Genomic DNA, 23,469 nt, shown 5'->3' on the forward strand with positions numbered 1-23,469 from the left:
TGGGGTTTGGTTAATACTTCTATTTGGTTTATTTTTCCTATATTTTATAAGAAGAGGATATCTGCAAAGGCAATGTGGCCCTGCGCTAGCATGGTGGCTAATGGATGAATGAACGAAAACATTAAAAAGGGTGGGATTTTATCTTTCATGAGGGTAGGGTTTAGGAGTATAAAAATTGGGGCTGAAATGAGTAAGCCGGTTTTAACTGAACTGAATTGGCCCAAATTGAATCAAATCGAGTCTTTAGAGGGCCGGCTTTGGATTGGGGCTGAAAGAACTGACACCGAACCGGAAATCACTACAAAATTGAGACCGTAATCGATAACAACCTAAAACTCATTTAAAAAAACGGTTTTTATTGGTTTGGTTTTAGATTCACCATTCACTTGCTGAAATCTCAAACTAAAAATTGGTCTGTATCGATTGATTGACACCCCTAGGAGGGGGCCCAATGCCTTTCTGGCTTTTTTTCCTATTTTATATTTGGACAAGTGTTTTTTTATCTACGAATGGTCTCTGCACTCAAACACTCCGGCCCTCTCTCAGGAAGGGCACGATGGTCATTATACATTTCTTCGTGATAAGGCTTTGTCTGTGATGTAGGGCCACTTTTGACAGGGTATGCTAGCATCTCTCTTTCTCTCTTATCTCACATTTCCTCTGATGTGGGATGCCATTTTGTCGAAACTTATTGGTTAACTTTCCTACACGCAGCTTGCTCAAGAACTATGTTAAGGAATAAAATAAGCTTGAAAGGGCGATTTGATCCCAACGGCCAATACCTTGCCAGTTGCCATAACCAGCAAAGTCCCCAGTCCCCAGTCCCCATTCCCCATTCCCCACCGGCTGGCTTGCTTTTGTCCGGCACCTCTATATCGCTTTTCCATTTTTGTACTTTGGCGAAGGCGCTCGCTCCTTGGGCCACCTCGCTATTGCCATTTCTGTGTTCTTTACTTTCAGGAGGCTTCGGCCTCTGCTTCTTTTCCAAAATTCTACTTCTCTTGCTGCACTCTCATATCCCTATCTCTCCCCTGAGATGCAGAGTCTACATAGCAGGTGATCCAACCTCTGCACCAGTTAACCCTTGCCTGCCTATATATATATATATGTATATATATATATATATCAGTCAGCAAATCTGCAAACATCTACCAGTCAAGGGCCTCTGAACACCATAACTACTAGCTTCTTCGCTGGTCCTGCTGTGAAAGGGAGAGACGACTGTCTGGTAGATGTCCCAAATTTGACCAATTATATTCCTCGTTCTCTATGACGTTTTCCAAACCCTAATTTTGTATCTTTTGTCGTGACGGGACCATACGAAGAAGCTGTGACAAAAAAAATTATAACAAAAGTCAGTGTCTCAATCGGAATCCGTCGCAAAATGACGTCTGATTCCGATTCTTCTACCTCCTTCGATGATGCTACCGACCAAAACCCTAACATTAATCCTTCCGAAACAACCGAGGATCGGTTGCAGATGCTGCAATTGAAAGATTCCAACGGTGTTGTCGACGGCGAGGAGACGTCCAATCAGGGAGGCTTGGGCGAGGCAGAGACTGGATCAGTGATTGTAGAGCATAACGGAAGACACGAGCCTCAAATTGAAGCCTCGATGATTTCAGCAGCGTCTGGAGCTGGTGAAGAGGTTCGGGAACATTCTTCTGCTGGGGTTGCGTTCAGAGACAATTCGGAGCTTGAAGTCGATCAGCCATTGAGCCCTAGTAGCAGTGGATATGCTGGAGGAAGGGGTAGCAGCAGTGCTACCAGTGCGTCTGAAATTGAGGAGGTTGATGGGAACGAAATAGATGACACAGTGGCTCAACAGGATGCTTCTTCAGATTCAGTTTCGTGGGTTCCTGGGAAACGGCATGTCGATGAGGTGAGTGGTGCGTTCGCTTTACACTTTAACTGGCAATCCACATCAGCAATTCGAGTTTTTTCATTCTTCCCGCCGAAGAACACTTGTTCATTACAGAATAAAGTCAGAAGTCCAATAATTAAACAGCCGAAGATCATGCCTAAGTCCTACTCTGTAGACATTTCAATTGCTTATATTTGTGCACCAATTGAACGGTTTTGTCACATAATTATACCGTGATTTATCCACCCAATGTTTGCCAGCTCTGGCTCATTGCTGAGTGCCCAGCTATTGCATCCTAAGGAACTTCCAGATTGTTTTACAGGGAGGAAGCAAAGTTTCTTAAAGGTTATAGGGACACGAAGAATTATTTGCTACAATTAATGATGACTTTCCCCCTTGCTGGTTGATATTTATCTTATTTAACCCTTTGCTAGTGATGCTTTTAGTATAAGAAAGCCTTCAAGGGGGGGTATGGTTGGATCACATAGGAAGTTTGAGGCTCATGTCAACTGTGTAGATGGGTTGTTTTACTTACGTTCTTGGTTCATGCAAGATGTAAATGTTCATCTTGATTATCCTGATCCCTGGTGAAAGTAATTCTCTCAGAGCTCCTGGACAATCTAACTTCAACTTGGTAGTTATTTGGAGTCGTAACCCATTCCCTTAATCTAAGTGTAGCAGGCATTGTAAAATTCCATTGGTGTTGAAAACCAAATTCTTTCGGGTGCATCACATTTATTCTTTGAATCCATATCTAATTAAAAGGAGCCATTCATTAGTAGGGCAATGTGTGATATGGAGGCTATTTTTTGAAAGTTCAAACTTTCCCACGTGATATGAGTTTGTCCACTAGAAAGTTTGTTAAGTCATATTTCTAAGGGGCCCAATTTCTTGCAATCCAGAACTTACCCCTTCGCAGGAGATGAAATAGCCTCTCCTGGAAAGCAGGGGGTAAGACTGCGTACATTTGCTCGTCCTAGACCCTGCAATAGCAGGAGCCTCCTGCACTGGGTTGCTCTTTTTATTATGATTTCTGAAAGTTATGATCAGTTTATTTTTGAGGTCTCATTTGGGGCGAGGCTTCTATTTTACGAAGTTATATTTGATTTAGTCTGTCTTTCCCCTTTTTAGTTGTCCATAGTGTTTGCAAGATGAGAAAATGGATTTGTTTGTTGCACCATTTCACTCTAGACAACTGTCTTGCCATCCTAATCTGATTTTCTAAGTGATATTACAACCGTAGAACTTGAGTCCTTAGCTAGATCTTCATTTTTTGGGACTTGAAAATCTAATCTTTTAGTGTTTCCCAGCTTCTTCTTCTTCTTCTTCTTCTACTTCTTTTTTTTTTGGTCTGGGGGTTCATAACACCTAGACTTCCATATTGTCTTGCACCACTTTCTAAAAGGCCTCCATGCCTTTCATGCGCCTCTTGCTTTGATAACTCTGTTGAGATGCACCCATGTGGGGGAGAATGGAAGTAATTGGTGAGGGTTGTTATCATGTTTGATATATCATTTTCTCTAACTAATGTTCATCCTAGCTTATGGCATAAATGATCAAAATTAAGGTGTTGGTTCCTTGGACTGCCTATTTATGATGACTTCATAATAGTAGTGGTTGCATTTGACTGAGATATCCATCATTTTGAATTTGGATATGTTGATCAAGAACCCTGAATCAATGAATTGCCATTCCTTTATCATAGCCATGGTTAACTCACCTCTTACTTTTCCGTAAGGTTTTGAGCTACCTCATCAATGTTTTTATTTATCAATGATGCAGGATGATGCTTCAATTTCTTGGAGGAAAAGGAAGAAGCATTTTTTTGTGCTGAGTCACTCTGGCAAGCCGATATACTCCAGGTCTGTTTTAGTTGCGGAAAAAACCCAATTTTTTTCTATACCGGCATGCTCTATTGTCTTATTTATTTATTTTATAAAATTTGTATGTAAAACTTTTTATCTTTTAGGTATGGAGATGAATACAAGCTAGCCGGATTTTCGGCAACCTTGCAAGCTATCATTTCCTTTGTAGAGAATGGGTACGTGTCCATAACCAAGTTTTATAGTTATGTTAGTATCACTCTTCAGGTTGAAGATACACTTAAGGGGGGATTTTGATTGTTTTGTCTATTGATTTAATTTTAGGGGAGATCGTGTTAAATTTGTAAGGGCCGGGAAACACCAGGTATTTTTCTTTTCCTTGGATTTGCTTCTACATTTATATTCTGCAGATGGCCTATTCTTTTGTTTAGTCTTTTTCAGTGGGTATACTACCTGCTTGTTCTTGTGGGTTGGGTTTGACAATATTTTTAGGTTTGAGTGGGTACAGCACTGCAGATTACTAGTGAAGAGAGGGTTTTTTTTTTTTTTTTTTTTTCTTACAGCTGGGCACTCGGGTGGAATAGGCGCATGTCTGGACCCAGCCCAAAAAAACTGAAGCTTCAAAATGCAGACTAGGCTCTGCTCAGCTTACCCTGCCGATAGTATGGGGTGGGCGGGACAATTTTTTGGGATGGACTGGTTACAATCCTGCAGATTAATTGTAAATGGAGGTTTTTTTTTGATAGTGGCAGGCTGCTTGTATAGAGGTTACAGTGGACTTGGAGGTTATCTCAACTGATTAGACGAGCATAATCAGTTGGCTTTGTATTCGTCTTTATTCCAGTTGCCTAGTCTTGCAAATGACTGTACAAAGCAAGGTGTCATTAGATCTCATCTTTGTTTGGGGTTGGGGAGCCCTAGTAAAATAATTTCATCCTCTCCCCCCTTCCAAAACACACACACACACACACACACACATGCACATGCAAAAAGGCAAAGAAAAAGAAGTAAGGATGTTTTTCATTCTTTGTCGGGGTGTATGTTGCTAATTTATGCTGTGTTTGCTTTGATGTGTATTGGAAATGTAATTCATAGCACTCAAAAGAGGAAAAATTTAGGAGGAACATGTGGTGCCGTAGATTATGGATAATTAGAATTGTTATTTCACTTAAAATTGCTTTATTTCAGGTGGTTTTTCTTGTGAAGGGGCCAATTTACTTAGTTTGCATAAGTTGTACTGAAGAACCATATGAAGTGTTAAAGGGGCAATTGGATCTTATTTATGGTCAGGTATCATTGCTATCTTATCAAGATTCCTTATGTGGATTTTATTAGGGGATAAACTGCCAAAACATTTTTCTTTTTACTTCCACTGCTTATGGTGTATGCATTCTAGGAACCCATTCCCATCGGCCTAGGGGTGTCAAAACCTAGCCCGAACTGATAAAACCGACCGATAAAACCCAAACTGAACCAAACCGATCCTTATTGGATTGGTTTTGGACTAAGGTATATTAGGACCGGTTTTAAAAAAACTAACCGAACCGACCAATAACCAAACCGAATGAAACCGATAAAAAAAAATGATTATGAGATTATAAATTGGTGAATTGACCATCCATTTTTTATAATAAGAGTGAGAAAATTTTTTATTGTAAGGGGAATTGTTACAAATCATTGAATATAAGGTTATGAATAGAAAAATTGATTTGTAAATTGTAATAATGCTTCCATTGATTTCTTTGTTCACTATAGAAAACTAGTTGGATAATTAAATGAATGATTGGATTATAGGGTTCATTTTGTGATTTCAATATTAGTTATCTTCTTAGTAATGTGTTATCCATTGGTTTCAATATTAGTTATCTTTCCCTTACAATGATAAACCATGATTTAATTATAAATTTAAAGTGTATTTGTCGTCAAATCTTGTCACTATAAGTTATGAATGTAAGATTCATTCTTAAAAAAAAAAAAAAAATGTAAGATTCATTATGGTTCGAGCCCAATAATAAACCAATATAAACCGGTATTAACCCGATATTGAAAAATCAAAATAAACCGAAACCAAACCGGACCAAAACCTAAACCGAAAACCGACAGAAAACTGATGTTCCTTAATGGATTGGTTTTGGTCTCCCTCATTCCTGGACCGAAACCGATTCAACCTGACCGAAATCGAAACCGAAACCGAAACCGAAATCGAACCGTCCAATTGACACCCCTACATAGGCCCATTACTTTTTTTCCACATGGAGAAGATGTTATGGAATTTTGGGAAACTCCTTGGATAGGCCACTTGTCAAATTTGTTCGTCCATCATAATTAAATGACCTATCATGTATGGGGTTTTCTTCTTGTTTTTTGAATGATGTCTGTTTTTGAGACAGTTCTTTATTATTTTTATTTTTTTACATTTTGAGATCACCTTAATGACAGATGGGAAAAAAATTTGGCACTTGTCAAGCTTCCATATGGCTACTTTGTCATCCATAGTGGGCATGTGTGGGAAGGGTTCCTACAATTGGTGTAGTATAGGAACCTTGCCCCTTTTTATATTTTAGTAAATTAGTATCTCAATAGAAATATGCTTGTCATTCCAATAGAATTTCCTTTTCTCCAGGTTTATTTCCATTTTTACTCATTGAAATAGTGTTATGGTTTTATGGAGGCAGATTATACTAATATTGACGAAGTCAGTAAATAGATGCTTTGATAAGAACCCGAAATTTGATATGACACCCTTGCTTGGAGGGACAGATGCTGTTTTTTCATCATTGATTCATTCCTTTGGCTGGTTGGTTCTTCACTTCCTTCCCTGTCTACATTTTGAATATAAATACAAATTTTACTTTATCATCTATTTTTTATCTCAATTTGTTGATCTCTTTTCCTTTACGGCATTGGACCTGGTGTTCTTTTGATGCATGGACAAGTAATCTTGGTACATATTTTAAGAGTTGCCTTCAGGTTGAAAGTAACCAGTTGAGTGTCCCCATTATAGCTGTCAAGTCGACAAGGAAGTGGAGGGGTGCCTAAGCGCTTAGGCGACCAAGGTGCCCAAGTATTATTTTTTATTTTCCTTTTTTTCTAACATTATTTAGTATGCTAGATATACCTTGTATCATAAAAAATCAACATTAAGCCACACCAAGTCATCAAAAATCAACATTTAGAGAAATGCTCTTGTTCTCTAAACAAGTTTAAGATTACTTAAATCCAATTCGTAATGATAAAGTTATGTTCCGGTCCAACTTATTTTAAAGTGCGGAAATATGGTTAAAATCATCTGAATAAAAATAATTTTATGGACATCAAAACAAAAGATTATTTAATGACATATTTAGTTTTTAACAATGTTTTACCGTGGGAAGATTTATGAAATTTTCAGAATTGAGAATAACCCAAGCATTTGAAAGTTGAAAATCGTCCCGACAACAAAAAATTCACTTTTTGTTCTTGGATTGGGGGGGTTGATTTTTATCCTTTTGGAATTTGATTTTAAACTATTTTTATTGGATTCAAATAGGGGGTATTTGTTTATTTATTAATAATATATTAAGTAAATGAAATAAAAAAAAAAATTACTGCAATGATATTTGACATAAATAAGTGTTGCTCGTTGCAGAAAGGCAAAAATCACCCAGACCCTAACCAGGCCACCTGGACGCCTCGGTGTTGCCTTGACAACTATTCACTCCCTATGCTTTATGTTTAGCCTTGCTTATGTGAATGGTTTTTGTGGAAGAGAAAGTTGTTTCACAGGGAAATACTTCAAAGTAAGCCACAGAACATGGCAAAATAAATTGCAGTAGATGTTTCTACGACATAGAATAGACAAAACTACTGGAGTGGGTACAGGGAGAAGGGAGAAGGGAGAAGGGAGAAGGGAGAAGATCACTAATATGATATTACTTTCGATGCTTTCTTCTTTCAATACACATAAGGTTTTATCCCTTCATGCAGTTGTATGGTTTTCCTTCTGTGCATCTTACTGCATGTTTGAGTCGGTTGTTGCACTTTGTTATGGAAGCAAACATAGCATATGTGTTTGTTAATAGTTTTCAGAATCAAAGAAACAGTGCCAGTTTCAAGTGTTGTAGCTACTGCCATGTGCTTCACTGATGTTTTAGGTTGAAAACTTGAACTTCACGGTAATATTTATTTTCCCTAGTTTGGCTTGATGAATTTCATAACATGCCCATCTTCCAATATCATCCGCTGAGTATTTCTTCACTTCTGGCTGGTTCATCAAATGCCCATCTTCCTATTCTTGTATTTGGTGTTTCTTGGCTATTAGTGAAGTAATGCATGTGCAGGAATGGGAGAGCTTTTCACATATGATGGGGTATTGGGTCACCGATACAGACTTGGTTTCATGGAAAAAATTGTAACCTTTAGTTGATAACCACCCCATTTGATTATTTAATTTGTTAGAACCGGGGATATTAGTTATGACTAAAGTTTAATTTTTGTAACAAATTTAATAAACTCCAATTGGCATGTATTGGTGATACGTTTGTCTATATGTGATCTCCACAGGCATACAATGATTAAAACTGTCAATCATTCTACCAGTTCTTGGATGGCAACACCTTGAGAGCATGATGTTATAGCAATTCAACAGTTCAATTATTGCTTTGTTTTGAGTGATTGATAAAGTTACAATGTTTTATAATTTACATAAAGTATGGACCATCTAAGATAGTCTTGAATTGATTTAGATGTCCCTTATGGATTTCCATATTAAGCCTATGGCTTGGTAGCTAAGGTTGCATACAATGCTTTCCCAGAATAATATGAGGCATAAATCCAGGACCAGTCCAAAAATTGCGTAGCGGCTCTTAATTCTTTGGGTTTTATTTGAAATGGGCTAAATTATAAGGCACAAAAGTTTGGGGGCTCTAAAGGGGTGCACAAAAAAAAAATCTTTTTATTAATGATGAGGTCGATTAATATAGGATTTATTTGATAGCTATTGTTATAGGGATCTTGTCGGGCCCTTTCCTTTTCAGTTTAGTTCTGTCATAAATAGAGTCCTATCAAATTTAGTTTTTGTTTTGGGGATTTAGTAGTTTAGCAAGTTAAGAGTCCTATTAGTATTTTCTAAGTTAGTTTACTTATTTTAGGAAACTAGATGTTGGGAGGATTTTTTTTTTTTTGGATCTTTAAACATATATAATCACTCCTCCCTCACGTATGAATGTAATACAGAATTTCGATTTTGAATTATGCAGCCGAGAAGGCTACCTATTTTATATCTCTCACTCTTCCTCTATCCTTCTCTTCTCTTTATTCATGGTAGTGTTCATGGTACCATTCGCTCTCCCTCTTCTCCAGGTTGCACCTTTGTTCTCCATGCTATCGATCTGCTTTATTCCCTGGGCAGCAGCCCCTTCTTTTTCTCCATCACAGGCTTTTGGAGCTTACAAACCAGCAAGCTTCTCAGACCTAATCCAGGATTAGGACTGGCTGGTTGCAGCAGGAACTTTTTGATCTCATTAGTGGACTGTTACAAACCAGAATCTAAGTAATCAAACCAAGAGAAAACGATGAGAGAGAGAGGCTACCAAACTGTTTGGGAGGCAGCCTGCGATAGTGAGTTGTGTCCTATCGCAGGCCACTCCACATGCTTTTATTATGTCCAAATAAGAGGGGTAAGTTAGGGGACTAAAATACCCCTAACCTACTTATTACAATAACTAAAAAGAAACTAAAACCAATAGGGCAGAATACTAAGCCCGATAAGACGGAATTGCCCCTAGAACTTTAACATGGACAATGTCGACCACTTTCATCAGTCCACCTCCAAGTTTCATTTTCAAAGACATGTATTGCATATTCAGGAGTATATAATCCTAATCCTTAGGATCAACAGTTGGATGGTGCGGATTTGAAAATTGGCCACATTCCAAGCACTAAAAGAAATCCTTTTTTGTCTATGGCCGAATTTTGATCTGATTTGGTTGTAAAATTGGTATCTTTCTCAACAGAGGAAATTTTCTGTGTATATTTTCCCTATCCAAATCCTACTTTATTTATTCCAGAAAAAGAAAAGTGGGGATTTCAACTGTTGGTATCAGTTAAAGATATACATTAGCATGGTATGCTTCATTATAGTGTCTTGGAATCAGTCCAGCATGGTCAGTATGCAGAACATGTGAACAGTTTTAATGGTCTTTCTGCTCTGTTACCAGTTCTCACAGGCCTTGCCTGCATCATTCCTAATTTCTATTTTGTCTAGAGCCATATTCTGCTCTGTTGCCAGTTCTTGCAGGTCTTGGCCTGCATCATTCCCAAATTTTATTCTGTCTAGAGTCATACCTTATGTTACATGCATACACCCACGGAAAAAAAAAATGAAAAAGAAAAAAAAGAAGAGGGATTTTGGAAGATACTATTACACTTTTCTCATGTTCTTAAATAAATTTTGATGTTTGAGTCTGTCTCTAGGATGACATGTTCAATTAATTATGCAAGTCTATCTGTTACAACTCACTATAACTAATGTTGGGTGATAGGGTCTTCAATTACTTGGTTCACCAAAGTCACCTGATACATGAATTGATTTGGAGTTGAGAATTAACTGTTGATTTGTAACTTGTTGGTTGGCATGGGAATTTTGCAACCATAGTTGTCACGGGGTTCAGGGGACCCAAGGTGTTGGAGGGGGCCTAAACGGAAGGTGACCAAGGCATGCCCTAGACAACTACGTCTTCAACCATGATTTATTAAATCAATAGTTTATTTTACTCTGAAAGTATAGTATATACGATACTCAATTTCTTCTCAGTTGGATGGTGCTGCTAATTCCTTTGCAATATTTTTTTTTTTTTAAGGAACCCTGCTACTTTTCTTCATGCTTACACTTGCCTCCCTCTTGCGTACCCAACAAGGCAAGCAGCAGGTGCTATACTGCAAGATGTTGCTGAATCTGGGGTCCTTTTTGCAATATTAATGTGTAAGCACAAGGTTTGTCTTTATACTTGTGTTAAAGAGAGAATTACAACCATGGGAGATGGCATTTCATCATTTTACCTGGTCCTGGGAATTGAAATTCCAAAGTCAAAACTATGTTGGATTATTTGAAATTCTTTCAGTTTGTCAGTTTGAATTGAGGAATTGACCGTTCAATTATTGGATATGCTTTGTCTGATTCAATTTTAATCATATTTTCATAATTGTGAAGATGAAGTGCTACATATTTTCATAAATATGAAGCTAAAGTACTACAATATATGACATATTCTGTTAGAATCCATATGACTATATGCATAGTGAATTATAAATGTTTCTTATTATTTTTTGCCAGAGCAGCAAGCTTTCATTTGGAATATTGCCATGAATACTGTACTAGTATATTGAGATATACATGATCTACAAGATGTTGCACCATTCACAAAAATCTGCCCTCTAAGAAGGCAAGAGGAAAATAGATACCTTGTCATTGCACAATTGGATATGGTTCAGTGTATAATATTTCTCTTGACCCCTTCTCTAGCCAATGCATTTGCGAAGGAGTTTGCAGTTCTAGTCCTCCAAGAGAACGAGTGATGCAGATTGCCAGCATATGAAGACTAGAATCAACCCAGCTCGTTTGGCCTTAAATGGGCTTAATTTTAATGACCCAGTGGGTTATGAGGGCTTTGGGCACTTTACTTTTAGGTTATTTATTGTGAAAGGGTGTTTTAATGGGCCTCATCTAGGTACACAGGATTGGGGTCTAGTTTCTAATTTATACTACTTTCTATTTTCTGTTTTGCTTTAGTTTCCTACACATTATATAAGCATGTAAGGGTCTCACAGCCTTGAACAAATTTATGATTGAATGAAACTGGATCTTACCCAATTGTCCTGTGGTGATTCAGTTCCAACCCTGTTGGAATTCAGCAGGTTGATTGGTGGTGATTCTAAGGTCATATCCTTTTTCTTCTTCATCTTTTGTCTTTTTATCCTTTCGATTGAGGTCAGATTTGTACTCGTTCCAGCACGCATCAATTTTGTTCTTCTAAGTTGCTATTCTGTTTACTAACTATTGTTTCACTTTCTCAGTTTTCACATCAGTTCTTAGTGCTGGTAGAGTATTCAACACTGTCCATTGATGATAATCCCTATTTCCATCTACAGTTCTCTATCAATGCTTTGGGTTCTTTTTAGTACCAGAGTCTCCATTCTGTTGATATTTGCAAGTCTCTAGTAGCTGATCTTACTTGACATTTTCTGTCCACTTGAGTTTCCAAATCTGATCCTTGTTTCTATTTAAGTTTGACTTGCTATTTCGGGTTCTAGTTGCTACTGTGTGTTACTAAATCTAGACTTCTATTTTGGTTACTGGCAATTTTTGTTACTGTATGATAACTTAAGATCTGGCCATTTGATTTGAATCAAAATTGGATGTGTTGCTCCTCATCCTTATTAGATCATTTGACCAAGGTTTGGATCAGATTACCAGCTACATATTGATACACTATTATATTCTTTTAGAAACAAACTTGACCATTTTCTATCTACTTATAGTCTTATACCCACCATCCTAACTGCAGCCTTATCGGCTCCTCTGCTTTCCTTAAATATCAGTAGTTTGAGTTATTTATCATGTCACAGAATTTTGTAGTTTCTGAAGTATAATTTAGAGTATAACATGACGTGAAGTTCATTGTTGCAGGTTATCAGTCTTGTTGGTGCACAAAAAGCTTCCCTTCATCCTGATGATATGCTGCTGCTATCCAATTTTATATTGTCTTCTGAATCCTTTCGGTAAGTAGAAGCTTACTTGGAATATTCAGTTTTTACCTGGTTTTTATCAGTTTCTTGAATGTTTTGGAAAAGTAGACACCAAATAGATCATACTAGAATTATTTTTAACCATTTATATGATATGTTTCCAAAGTTCCTTTAGTATTGTTGATTTCGGGAATTGTGACTTGTGTCAATTGACACCAGCCCTCCTTTATTTATAACAGTAGGGCTATGTGTACAAAGACAAGTATGCCCCTATGAACAAATCTACCCTTATACCCACACCACAACACCCCCTCAAGTTGGTGCATGTATGTCACACATGCTCAACTTGCACAAAATATGATGAAAAACTTTACTACTAAGCCTCTTTGTAAGAACATCTACTAGCTGATCTCCACTTCTCACAAAAGGAATACAGATAAGGCCTTGCACTAGTTTCACCTTAATAAAATGTCTATCAATCTCCACATGCTTTGTGCGATCATGCTGAACTGGATTATGTGCAATGCTAATGGCTGACTTGTCATTACAGTACAACATCGTGGGCAATTGAATAGGCATTCCCAAATCTTGAAGAAGTCCCTGAAGCCAAAGTAACTCACAAATACAATGCGCCATGGCTCGAAATTCTGCCTCTACACTGGATCAGGCCACCACCGCCTACTTCTTGCTATCCCACATAACAAGGTTTCCACCATCAAAGGTACAATACCCTAACATGGACCATCGATCATTCGGAGAATCAGCGCAATCGACATCAGTATAAGCCTCTACACGCATATGATCAGAAGGGGAGAACAAAATATCCTTTCTTGGAGTTGCCCCTAGCTCTTTGAGCTACTTCAATCGAAATCAGATCACCCCTTCTTATTGGAGCATCCCTAGGCCTATGTTGGACATGGTCATACCACTTCAAATGACTTTCTCGGAGCTTGTCATTGATCGGGGCAACTCCCAAATCAGCTTTTATGTGTTCATTTTTTACTTTATCCTTCCTAGTTTTGCCGCACATCCATCTTAACATCCTCATCTCAACTACACAACTTCTCTTTATGACACTTTTTAATTGTCCAACGTTCCGCCCTATACATCATAGCAGGTCGTACAACAGTCCTATAGAATTTTCCCTTAAGCTTTACAGGAATATGTCGGTCACGCAACACTCTGGATGCCCCTCTCCACTTCATCCAGCCCACTTTGATTCTCTGTAAAGCATCATCCTCTATGTCACCTTCTTTGTTTATAGTTGACCCTATATATCTAAAGGAGTCTTTGCAGTATTTCTCTCGATTTTCACCATATCGTTATCCATCATAGTATACTCCGTCTTCGATCTACTAATCTTGAAGCCTCTTGTTTTCAAGGTTGATCTCCATACCTCCAACTTAGCGTTAGCCTTTGCTTTTGTCTCATCTACCAAAAATATATCATTTGCGAAAAGCATATACACCACGTGACATTGTCTTGGATGCTCTTGGTTAGAATCCTAATTTGACTAGGAAATCAAATCCTATTCTTTCTATGAAATCAAATCCTATTGCTAACTACCAAACATAGTTGAAGAAGGATAATACTAATAGGAAAACTTAAATAGTTAACTAAGCCTAATCCCGTATTCTTACCTTCTTCTATCCATTTTGCCTATTACAGTGGCCCATTACAATGAAAATACATGGTATCAAAGTCCCAACACATACAAACACAACCCAACCCAAAGCTTATTTCCAATAAAATAGGCCCTTTATGTGACTTATGACTTATCTGCATCAGTTACATATGAAAAAATTTAGAAGCATCATCAATATACTGGTGAATGAGGTTTTGTTGGTATTCATTCTTCCTCGTGTCTGAAACTTCTTTTATTTATTGTCTCTAACCTTGTATTATGGTCTATTTGTTTGGCGCAGGACCTCCGAATCATTCTCACCAATCTGCTTGCCAAGATATAATCCTATGGCCTTTCTGTATGCATATGTCCATTACCTTGATGTTAGTAAGATTTGTGTTCATTATATATATATATTATTTTATACGCCCTATTTTTTACACACACCTTAAGGATCCTGGTTAAATGGTTGTGTTTTAACCTGAGGATTCTGACTGATCATGAAAGCCGTGGTCTTTTTTTTGTTTTTCCATCTGAAAATTATTGTTTGCATTTCATTCTTTACCCTTTCTCTTTTCGCACCAATTTTATAATTGGACATGCCATTGTGCCAGTCTTCATATGAACTTATAATCTTTTGGCAGGTAGATACATACTTGGTGTTGCTTACTACTAGTTCTGATGCTTTCTATCATCTTAAAGACTGCAGGTAATTATTTCTATGATGTTGTATCAATAATATCAGATTCAATGTCTCAGGTAGTACAGCTCTATAGTTTCTGTGATGACAAGTGCACGCCTTTTTGCCAAAAATAGAAAGAAGTTTTGCTTCCTTACCAATTATAAATCTTCATCTTCATCTTGCTTTTATTATATTCTCAGCACATGGTACATTTGATAACTAATTTGTTCAGTCCAGACTCAGAGTTCGAGGTTGGCACTTTTTTTTTTTTTGCCGGGGGGTGGCGGGGTGGGGGTGGGTTGGAGGGAAGTAACAGTCGTAGATCATTGTATTGTTTTGGGAGAAAAGTGTGTGTATGTTCTTCAATTAGAATTTTTAAAATGTTATGGTACTTCTTGGGTTGTCCAAAAGCAAGTTTTACTGTTTCGATGTTCCCCTCAGATCTTCTGGATAGAGCCCCAACAGTCACTTCACTAGTTACTTATCTAATGGGTTATGGCTATGTATATCAGTGTGATGTGTTATTGTTCTGTGGCCAGTTGAAGTAAATTTTACTTTTGGGTTGCCTGGATTGTTGAACTTGTCAGCAATTACAAAATTCAATTAATGTAACAAATTTTGAACTTTTCTTAGAAAATTACACTTTCTTGGTCAAGTACGAGTGTAGGTCCAAACAAAATTTTCCCTAAAAGTAGTTGTTTGATAGAGAAGCAAGTGAATGTGTGATTCATTTGTGGCACAAATTTTAATCCTTACCCAAATTTCATTTTTTTCTTTCTTAGTTTCTTTTTGGGTCTCTAAAAGAAATATAATTTTGCAGGGTTCGTGTGGAGATAGTCCTTTTGAAGTCAAATGTTCTCAGTGAAGTTGAGAGATCCATGCTAGATGGTGGTATGCGAGTTGAGGATCTTCCTGTCGATCCTTCTCCACGCTCGGGATCTTCGTCTCCCCATTTGGGACTATCAACTGAATCTCTCCCAAGATTCAAAGAAACACATCTTGGAATTGGTGGCCCTGCTGGACTTTGGCATTTCATTTATCGAAGCATTTTCCTGGATCAGTATGTATCTTCAGAGTTCTCATCGCCAATTAACAGTTCCAGCCAGCAAAAAAGGTGATACTAGTAAACCTTATATTAACCTTGTGATGGATTGTAAATCTTTCGAAGATTATTTATTTATTTATTTTTTTTTTGGGGGGGGGGTGGTGGGTAATGGATAAGTGATAATGCCTAGGGCAATCCCAGTTTGAAAACCTGGTTCGGATTGCTTATGGTCCCACCCAATCACCAAATAACACAGAGCAAGAATGTAGTGGCAGAATTGTAAATATTATGAACAATGTAAGGCCCTTTTTGGAAAAAAAAATGATAAATACTTTAAAGAAATGTGTTCAAAGAGGAGGGTATTTCTGGAAATAAGGTAACGACCAGGAATAAAGCAGAATCAATCATAGAAGGGAAGGGCTGTTTGATAAAATCAGAAAGAAGCCCTTAGTTGTAAATACCAGAAATTAGGCTTCTTCAACCTCTGGATTGTACAGAGAGGGCAATGGAACAGCTCTGCTTTTGGTTGAGAAATGTTCCCAAACAAACTCAGTTTGATCTGAAATTTCAATGGATGACCCCTAACCCGCCGGACTATTAAATCAACTCAACAAACAATTGAATCTAAAGCCCAAAAATTGGTAAGAAATTTTTGAAACAAGACCTGGCGGTAGGGTTGTACTCTGTTTTGGTCGCAGGAAAAGATCTCCCCATTAAAAGGGACTTAATTTGAAACCCTAGGGTTTGGGTCGCCTATGGAGTGGGCCGCGTGGCAACCTTTACCCAGAATCTCAGGTTCAAGCAACCTGGTATGATGGTCTGGTAAGTTTTTCCTCTCTGCCACGTTGTAGTGCTGCCCGGCAAGATATTTCAGCAAAGAAGAAAAAATACAGGAAGAGAGAAAAAGAAACAGAACAAGAAGAAAGAAGAAAAGAATAAGGGGAAGGGGGTATGGAAGAATCACACCTGAGAAGGGAAGAGAGTAGAAGAGGGGTAACAGCGGTCGACCAACTCGACCAGCAAAACATGCACTCACCACTGTAAGCCAACTTTATCTCATTCTCACTCAATAATCAAAATATGATAAATTGTCCATCGGATTACATATAAATAAAAAGAAAAGAACTCTAAAAAAATAAAAACCTATTCTAATAAAATGTTAGAATAACCTCAAATTGGAAACACAAAATAATATCCTACCTAATCTACCCAAATAAGAAAATAGAAAATAAAACATCACTCCTATGTGGTCTACCAGCCTCCTTTGGACAAAAAACTTGGGTTGGGTTGGTTGTGTCTCGGCTTAGGTCTCCAAAGAGGATCATTCTAGTCCCCCCAAGCCAAGGCAACTGCATCACTCTTTCACTGTGAAAATGCTTTATGCTATAGTTCCATTGGTTAGTAATAGAATGCTTATGTTGCAGACTGTATAGAGCCTACCAAAAGCTTTATGCTTCCATGCATGATCAAGGAGCTGGGCCCCATAAAACTCAGTTCAGAAGAGATGAAAACTATGGTATGCATTCATATCTTGATACTAGATTCTTAATTTCCGATGAAGCTTTTTCATCTACCTGATGTTCTATTGATAGGTAGGATTGAATTTTGTAAAATTATCGGATTTATTGGATTCTTACAATGGTAAAGTAAAATTCTTTATGCACATTGGTCCAAAATGAGGATCTCTATATAGGATAGTGTTTTACATCCTAGATTTAAGATGGTTTGTTTAATGTAGTAGATATTTTTGGGTAATTGATATATATATATATATATATCAATTGAATGGAGCCACTATTGAGTGACTAGACCAATATAATTTTTTTTTTTCTTATTGCTGATTGAAACTGTCCTATTTGTTTCATTTTCTTTTTGGGTGGGGTGGGGGGGTGGGGTGAGGCAGCAGCAGAATTCTTGTAACTGCATGATCTTATGTGCAAGCTTTAGAGTTTCCATATCAGGCAGCCTATAGTAAAGCTGATTTTAAAAGACGGAGATTCTAAGAGATGCTTGATATTCTTAAGATACCCTTTGATATGCATGATGGGCATGTTTATGATATATGCAGAACTAGTGTTTTTTGTTTTTTGTTTTTTTTGTTTTTTTTTTTTCTTGGGGGGTTGGGTTTGGGAGGGGATTAATCACTCCTATGTCGTTTTTGAGTGTAGATGGGATCCCCAATTGGATTTTGGCAAAAAGTTGTGAAGTTTTCTTTCTAAATTTGAGACTTTTGGGTTGTGGGAGAATATGTATTAGAGGGTATGTATTGGTTCAATACGGTCGATACAATTCTACATAAGTATTTTTTTTTTTGTCACACTTCTATATTGTATCAGTAAGGGCCAAAACATATATGTATTAAAGCCATGCTTATAGGCCTTCAATTTTCCATGACTCAAAAACTACAGATTGTATCCTGGACTGATATTTTCTATTAAGGGCCTGCTTGACAACCATTATATTTCTTTATTTCTCAATTTTTTTGTTGTTTCTAGGAACAAAAAATAATAGAAATCCTTTTGCTAATTCCGGTTCATTTTTTTGTTTATGGGAATGAATCGGGACCAAAAGGTTGGTGAGAAAGAGAAATAGAAAAAAAGAAGCATCTTTTAGGAACTTCTTTATCCCAGAAACAAGAGGGAGAAATAGGGGCAAAGAAGTAATTTCATGTTAAAAATAAAACATATCCAATGCAACGTCATCCACCACTCCACCACCTTCTCCACCGCCAACACCACCCCCACCACCTCCTCCTCCTCCGCCGCCACCGCCACCGCCACACCACCACCACCTCTATCACTGCCACCACCATTGTCTATGCCAAAATTTTGGGTATTGAATGACGTTTTGTAAATTTATATAGGTTTCATTCACAAAAATTAATATCCTCTTAACAAACTCATTTCTTTTCTAGCCCAGAAATAGAAATTACTACACGTTATCAAATGCCTTTTTTTGCCCAGAAATATGGCCCATAAACAGAAATACAAAAAGTCATTGCTGGATAGAAATTTAGCCTAGAAACAGAATGGTTATCGTGCAGGCCTTAAGTAATCCTAGATGGAAATCATACGTGAGGTGTTTGAGAAGCAGCCTCTGAGTTGATACTATTAGAAAGCTTTCATAATGGATGCAAGGAAGTACGGCCTATTTCAAATATTTTTTATGGACAATTTTGGAAAGTGGAGTTCAGCTGCCCGTGAGCCCATCAGTGAGTTTTAGAGAGAGGGGTCTCTGAATTCTTAAGTACAAACTTTGGCGCTTCCAATTTCAGAAGGGAAAATGAGATGGAAAATGCAATGCAATTTCTGAGAAAACATTATGACAAATGTGTAAAGGAAGGAAAAGTTTGCGTGTCTCATCACATTTTCTTTTAAATTTTGGAATAAAAATTAGCCCTAATGAATCTGTCATGCATGGTTTCTCTAGCACAATGCTTAGTTGGAGCCCCTTCTTGGCTTCTTGCTCAAACTGCTTCAAACTGATGTTTTACATGGATTGTAGGGAAGTGCAGGTTCTGTGTCGTATTATTGAGCCAATGTAATGCAGGAGTAGATTACAAGTAACTAACTCCGCAATTTATAACCCCAAACAATACAAATAGGTGTAAGAAACAAAGAAATAATACCATCAAATAAATCCCTAAGGATACAATACCCATATAGGAGCACAACCAGTCCAAAACCTAACCCGATAGGAGAGAGAAAGACCTGTTATAGAGCTGGAGAGAGAGGTGCGGCCAGGGCTGTAAGAGTTCGATTGAGTTGCACTCTTGGGCGTAGATAGTCCCTAGGGAGGGGGTACAAAAACCCCCAAAGTTGAGAGGATTCTGACAGCTGGTTGTGAAGTTACAAGTTTTCTTAATTTTCTAACCTAGGAGAGAAAACTAAGAAGAACCTTCAAGAACAATGCTTCCAACAGTGACTAGGTAAGGATCGTGGGACCCTTATGAGGCCTGGAATACCCCGATTGAAGACCTGGCTGAACAGAGTACATAAGAGAGAAAGAGAGGAGATCGATCTCTAAGAGAGGAGATCGATCTCTCTCCTATTCCCACTAGGATTGCTGATCGGTTCTGATTTCTGGAGACTTATCAGAATCTGAATTATACCTCTTGAATGTTACAGCAAATAAAATAAAAAAGAAGAATAAAACAGATGGGGGGGTTGAGAAGGGTGAAAGAGAATAAAGGAAGTGGCTATCTCAGCCTGGGCTTCTCACCCACAGCTATCTCAGCTGCTCTAAGCATGTAGTTGCAAACTTTCTTTCATTCAAATCTGTCCAATAATGGTACATATGCCTCTCTATTTATAGAGGGGAAGTTTACAATCATACTAATACTAGAAACTAGTTTCCCAATAGGGCTAGACACTCCTACTACAACTAGGAGCCAGTTTCCCAATAGGACTAGACACTCCTACTACAACTAGGAATTCAAAATAGGACTAGGACTTGACTTTATGACTCCAACATGGAGTAGGACTAACTAACTAATAGTCCATATAGGACTTTACAACTAACTAATGGCCTAATGGGCCTTTATTCAATTAAATAGCAACTAATTAAACTAATGAATAAAATCTCGTTTTCCTACCTTCTACCCATATTTTAGGCCCATTAAAGTGACCCATTTCAAAGAAAACCCATGGGATCAAAGGCCCAACACATACATAACACAACCCAAGGCTTATTTGCAATAAAATAAGCCCAAGTGACTTATCTACATCGCAATGTTTTTGAAACTGATGTTTTTCTGATAGTTTACCATCAATGTCTAATAAGTGGAAAATTACCACATTTTATTTAATAAAATTCTACATTTCCACTATCTTATGAAAATCAGTTTGTGTATAGTGTTGTCCTCAAGCCCTGTTATCCATGTGCAACGTAAGTTTTTCATTGATGACTCTGATGGATTGGTGCTGTGTGGCAGTTCTTTTATGCTGGATCACTCAGGATTTTGAATTTTATGCGGCATTTGATCCTCTGGCTGACAAGGTTAGCTTCTTTCACATTTTCAAATGGCCCTTATTATATATGAGTATTTTATATGTTCTTGTTCCTATCAAGGGTAACATCTCAGTTTTGAGGCTGGTTTGAGACATGGCCGAAACTGAGATATTACAGGATTCGACCGAAACAGTTGAAACCTTATATTTTTTTCAGGGCCAACTCGAAGCCTTGGTTTCAAGGCCAAGTTTTTTTCTTGTCCTGATTTTTTCTGTATTGCCTATTTTTTAACATAATCCATGAATTAGTTTCACGAAAATAAACACCCAAAATGGTATTTGTGGTTTTGACCCAACTACCCAAGTTTCCTAGTGTACGTTGAATGATGTTGTACACTAGCTTTATTATAAACACTAGTCTACATGTAATTGAGGTATTGGAAATTTAATTAAGCTATTAAAAGTTAAAACAACCAAAACTTACATTAGAATAGAAAAAAAAAATCTAAAATATTTACTATCTAAAAAATAATCCGACTCCGTGAAGTCGTAGATTGGGCCATTCCGTCTAACATATAAAAACTTGAAACAAATCTACCATGTTTACTAGTGTGTTCCAAAAAAAATTTGGTTTTACCTTCAAGCTCCAATCTTCCAATCCAAGGTGTAGAAGTGTTGAATGCTGATCACAATGCAAAAAAGCAAATGGACAATGAAGAGATTTGAGCCAAAAATCAAAGTTTTTGGTGTATTATAGCTTTTAGGAGTTGAAACCTGCGAAATATGCACCTCTCGGTTGAAACCCCACGAAATGAGACATGTTTCGATGGGGTGGGGGTATTTTAAGTGTCTACTTCAAACAGTTTCGGTCGAACTAGGTCGAAACTGACGAAATATTTGAAATTTGATGGAAACTTGGTCGATACCAGAACCGAGTACCATATTGACTAGGGGTTTTGTCTTGGAAACTTGTGAAACCGAGATCTTGAACCATGTTACCTATAGTATTATTTTATCTGGAATCGAAGAAAAATAATGTCGATGGACATTGTATCGTTCATATGATCTGGCATCAGTGTAAGTAGTCTTCAAGGTGAAGTTATATTCATGGCTTTACATGTTGATGTAATTTATGAGATAAACACACTCACCATGGGATGAATCAGCCCATAATGGTGGAAGGCTAAACCGCTAATGACCTTGGGCTAGGAATCCCTCTCTCTCTCTCTCTCTCTCTCTGGTAACTAGATCTGGTTTTCATCTCCAACAATGAGATTAATCCTTTAATGTTTATATATCGAGTACCAGTTGGTCCAGTTGACTCATCCATGCTACCGTTATCATCTTTTTGATTTTAAAGTTCTTTCCCAATTTCTCAGATAAATCACCTCAATCCATTTTTCATCCTAGCACAACAACTATTTTGCCCGAGCTTACATCAGTTCATGGTCTAAACGTTTTTGTCCTGCACTCTTTACTTCAGGCTGGGCTATGTCAAGCCTAGAAGCTTCCATCAGTGGTTGTGAGGATTCCTCCAGTCCAATGGATGGACAGGAGAGATTGTAGACCAAGGGATTCTCTCATCGCACTAGTGACTAGACATGCACTTGTCGCGCATTTCTCCATTTCTCTGCAGATTTTGTCAGTTGGGGTATTTCTGCTTTGTTCTTGAACATCTTATTCTAGTGAAAGCCCCTATCAATTAATGAATTAATTTTTGTATTTTTTGCAATGTTAATAGTTTCCCTTGTTATGGGTGGCCATCCATTGTAGGCTTTGCACTATGTATTTCCGATTGTACAGTTGGTATTCCTTCATTTGTTTTTTGATTGATTATATCTCTTCTATGTTGATGCTTCCTAGAATTTTTTTTTTTTTTTTTTTTTTTTTTTTTTTTTTTTTTGGGGGGGGGTGGGTTTTTGGTGTGGGTGGGACTTTTTTCTTTGACATCCATGTAAAAACTTCCCTTTGGCCAGCAGCCAGGACTTGTGTTCTCCAGATTCAGGTCATACAAGATAACCATTCACTTGCTGGCTTGTCTTCTTGTGCTGTCCTGAATGAATCCTGGTTGCCAGGTTTAATGGAAGGACCAAACTATTATTCTATGCAAAAACCTGATTGCAGGTACTTGTAGATTTGATTTTCAGTTGGAAATGAGAAATGACCTGCATCTGTCCTTACATTAACATCCAAAGAAATGGATGATTTGATTTTCTGTTGGAAGCAATGAGGGAACTGGGTCCTGTCCTTGCATTAACACTAAAGAAATTGATGTTCGACCTGTGTAATATACAAAAGGAATGTGCTCTGCAACTTTTCTGGTGACTGGTCAACGTTACCTTATAAACTGGTTCTGGTTGTCTGGAATATTCACATTTTCATTATTTAAACCTTTTTCTCCTCCAACCCACCCATGCACCCATTTTTTTTCTTTTCCCTTCCTCATTGAATACTCTTATTGAAATGCAGGCTTCCGCTATCAATACCTGCAACCAAGTCTGTCAGTGGGTGAGAGATGTAGAAAATGAAATTTTCTTGATGGGAGCAAGCCCTTTTTCATGGTGATTTTTTTTTTTTTTTTTCATAAATAACCTTTATACGCAATGTAATTTAGTTTTATGTTTCTAATAGTACTCAATTGTATTCTGTGCACTTGTGTAATTGGATGAGAATGCCTTTATTCCTGCATCTTTATTTTTTTTTGTTAAGCAAAATAAAGATGCTCACACGCCAGCAACATCAGTTGTGTTTTGCTTCT

General features: G+C 37.5%; 1 protein-coding gene across 2 annotated transcripts; it reads left to right on the plus strand.

The window, feature by feature from the left end:
• The first annotated feature begins 769 nt into the window (after positions 1–769).
• LOC122057740 (vacuolar fusion protein MON1 homolog) lies at positions 770–23,469 on the plus strand. 2 transcript variants are annotated; one of them, XM_042619970.1, is made up of 14 exons: positions 770–1,882; positions 3,647–3,726; positions 3,834–3,905; positions 4,012–4,051; positions 4,876–4,977; positions 6,363–6,484; positions 10,584–10,659; positions 12,353–12,444; positions 14,337–14,418; positions 14,680–14,744; positions 15,538–15,831; positions 17,187–17,278; positions 20,696–20,760; positions 23,181–23,469. In XM_042619970.1, the coding sequence occupies exons 1-14, from the start codon at positions 1,385–1,387 to the stop codon at positions 23,274–23,276; spliced, it is 1,776 nt and encodes a 591-aa protein (XP_042475904.1). In that variant the 5' UTR covers positions 770–1,384; the 3' UTR covers positions 23,277–23,469. The 2 variants fall into 2 exon arrangements, with proteins under 2 accessions (XP_042475904.1, XP_042475903.1); XM_042619969.1 differs by having other exon boundaries at positions 772–1,882; positions 10,527–10,659.

The sequence above is a fragment of the Macadamia integrifolia genome, chromosome 12 (genome assembly GCF_013358625.1).
Source record: "Macadamia integrifolia cultivar HAES 741 chromosome 12, SCU_Mint_v3, whole genome shotgun sequence".
In the NCBI taxonomy this organism is placed as follows: domain Eukaryota; kingdom Viridiplantae; phylum Streptophyta; class Magnoliopsida; order Proteales; family Proteaceae; genus Macadamia; species Macadamia integrifolia.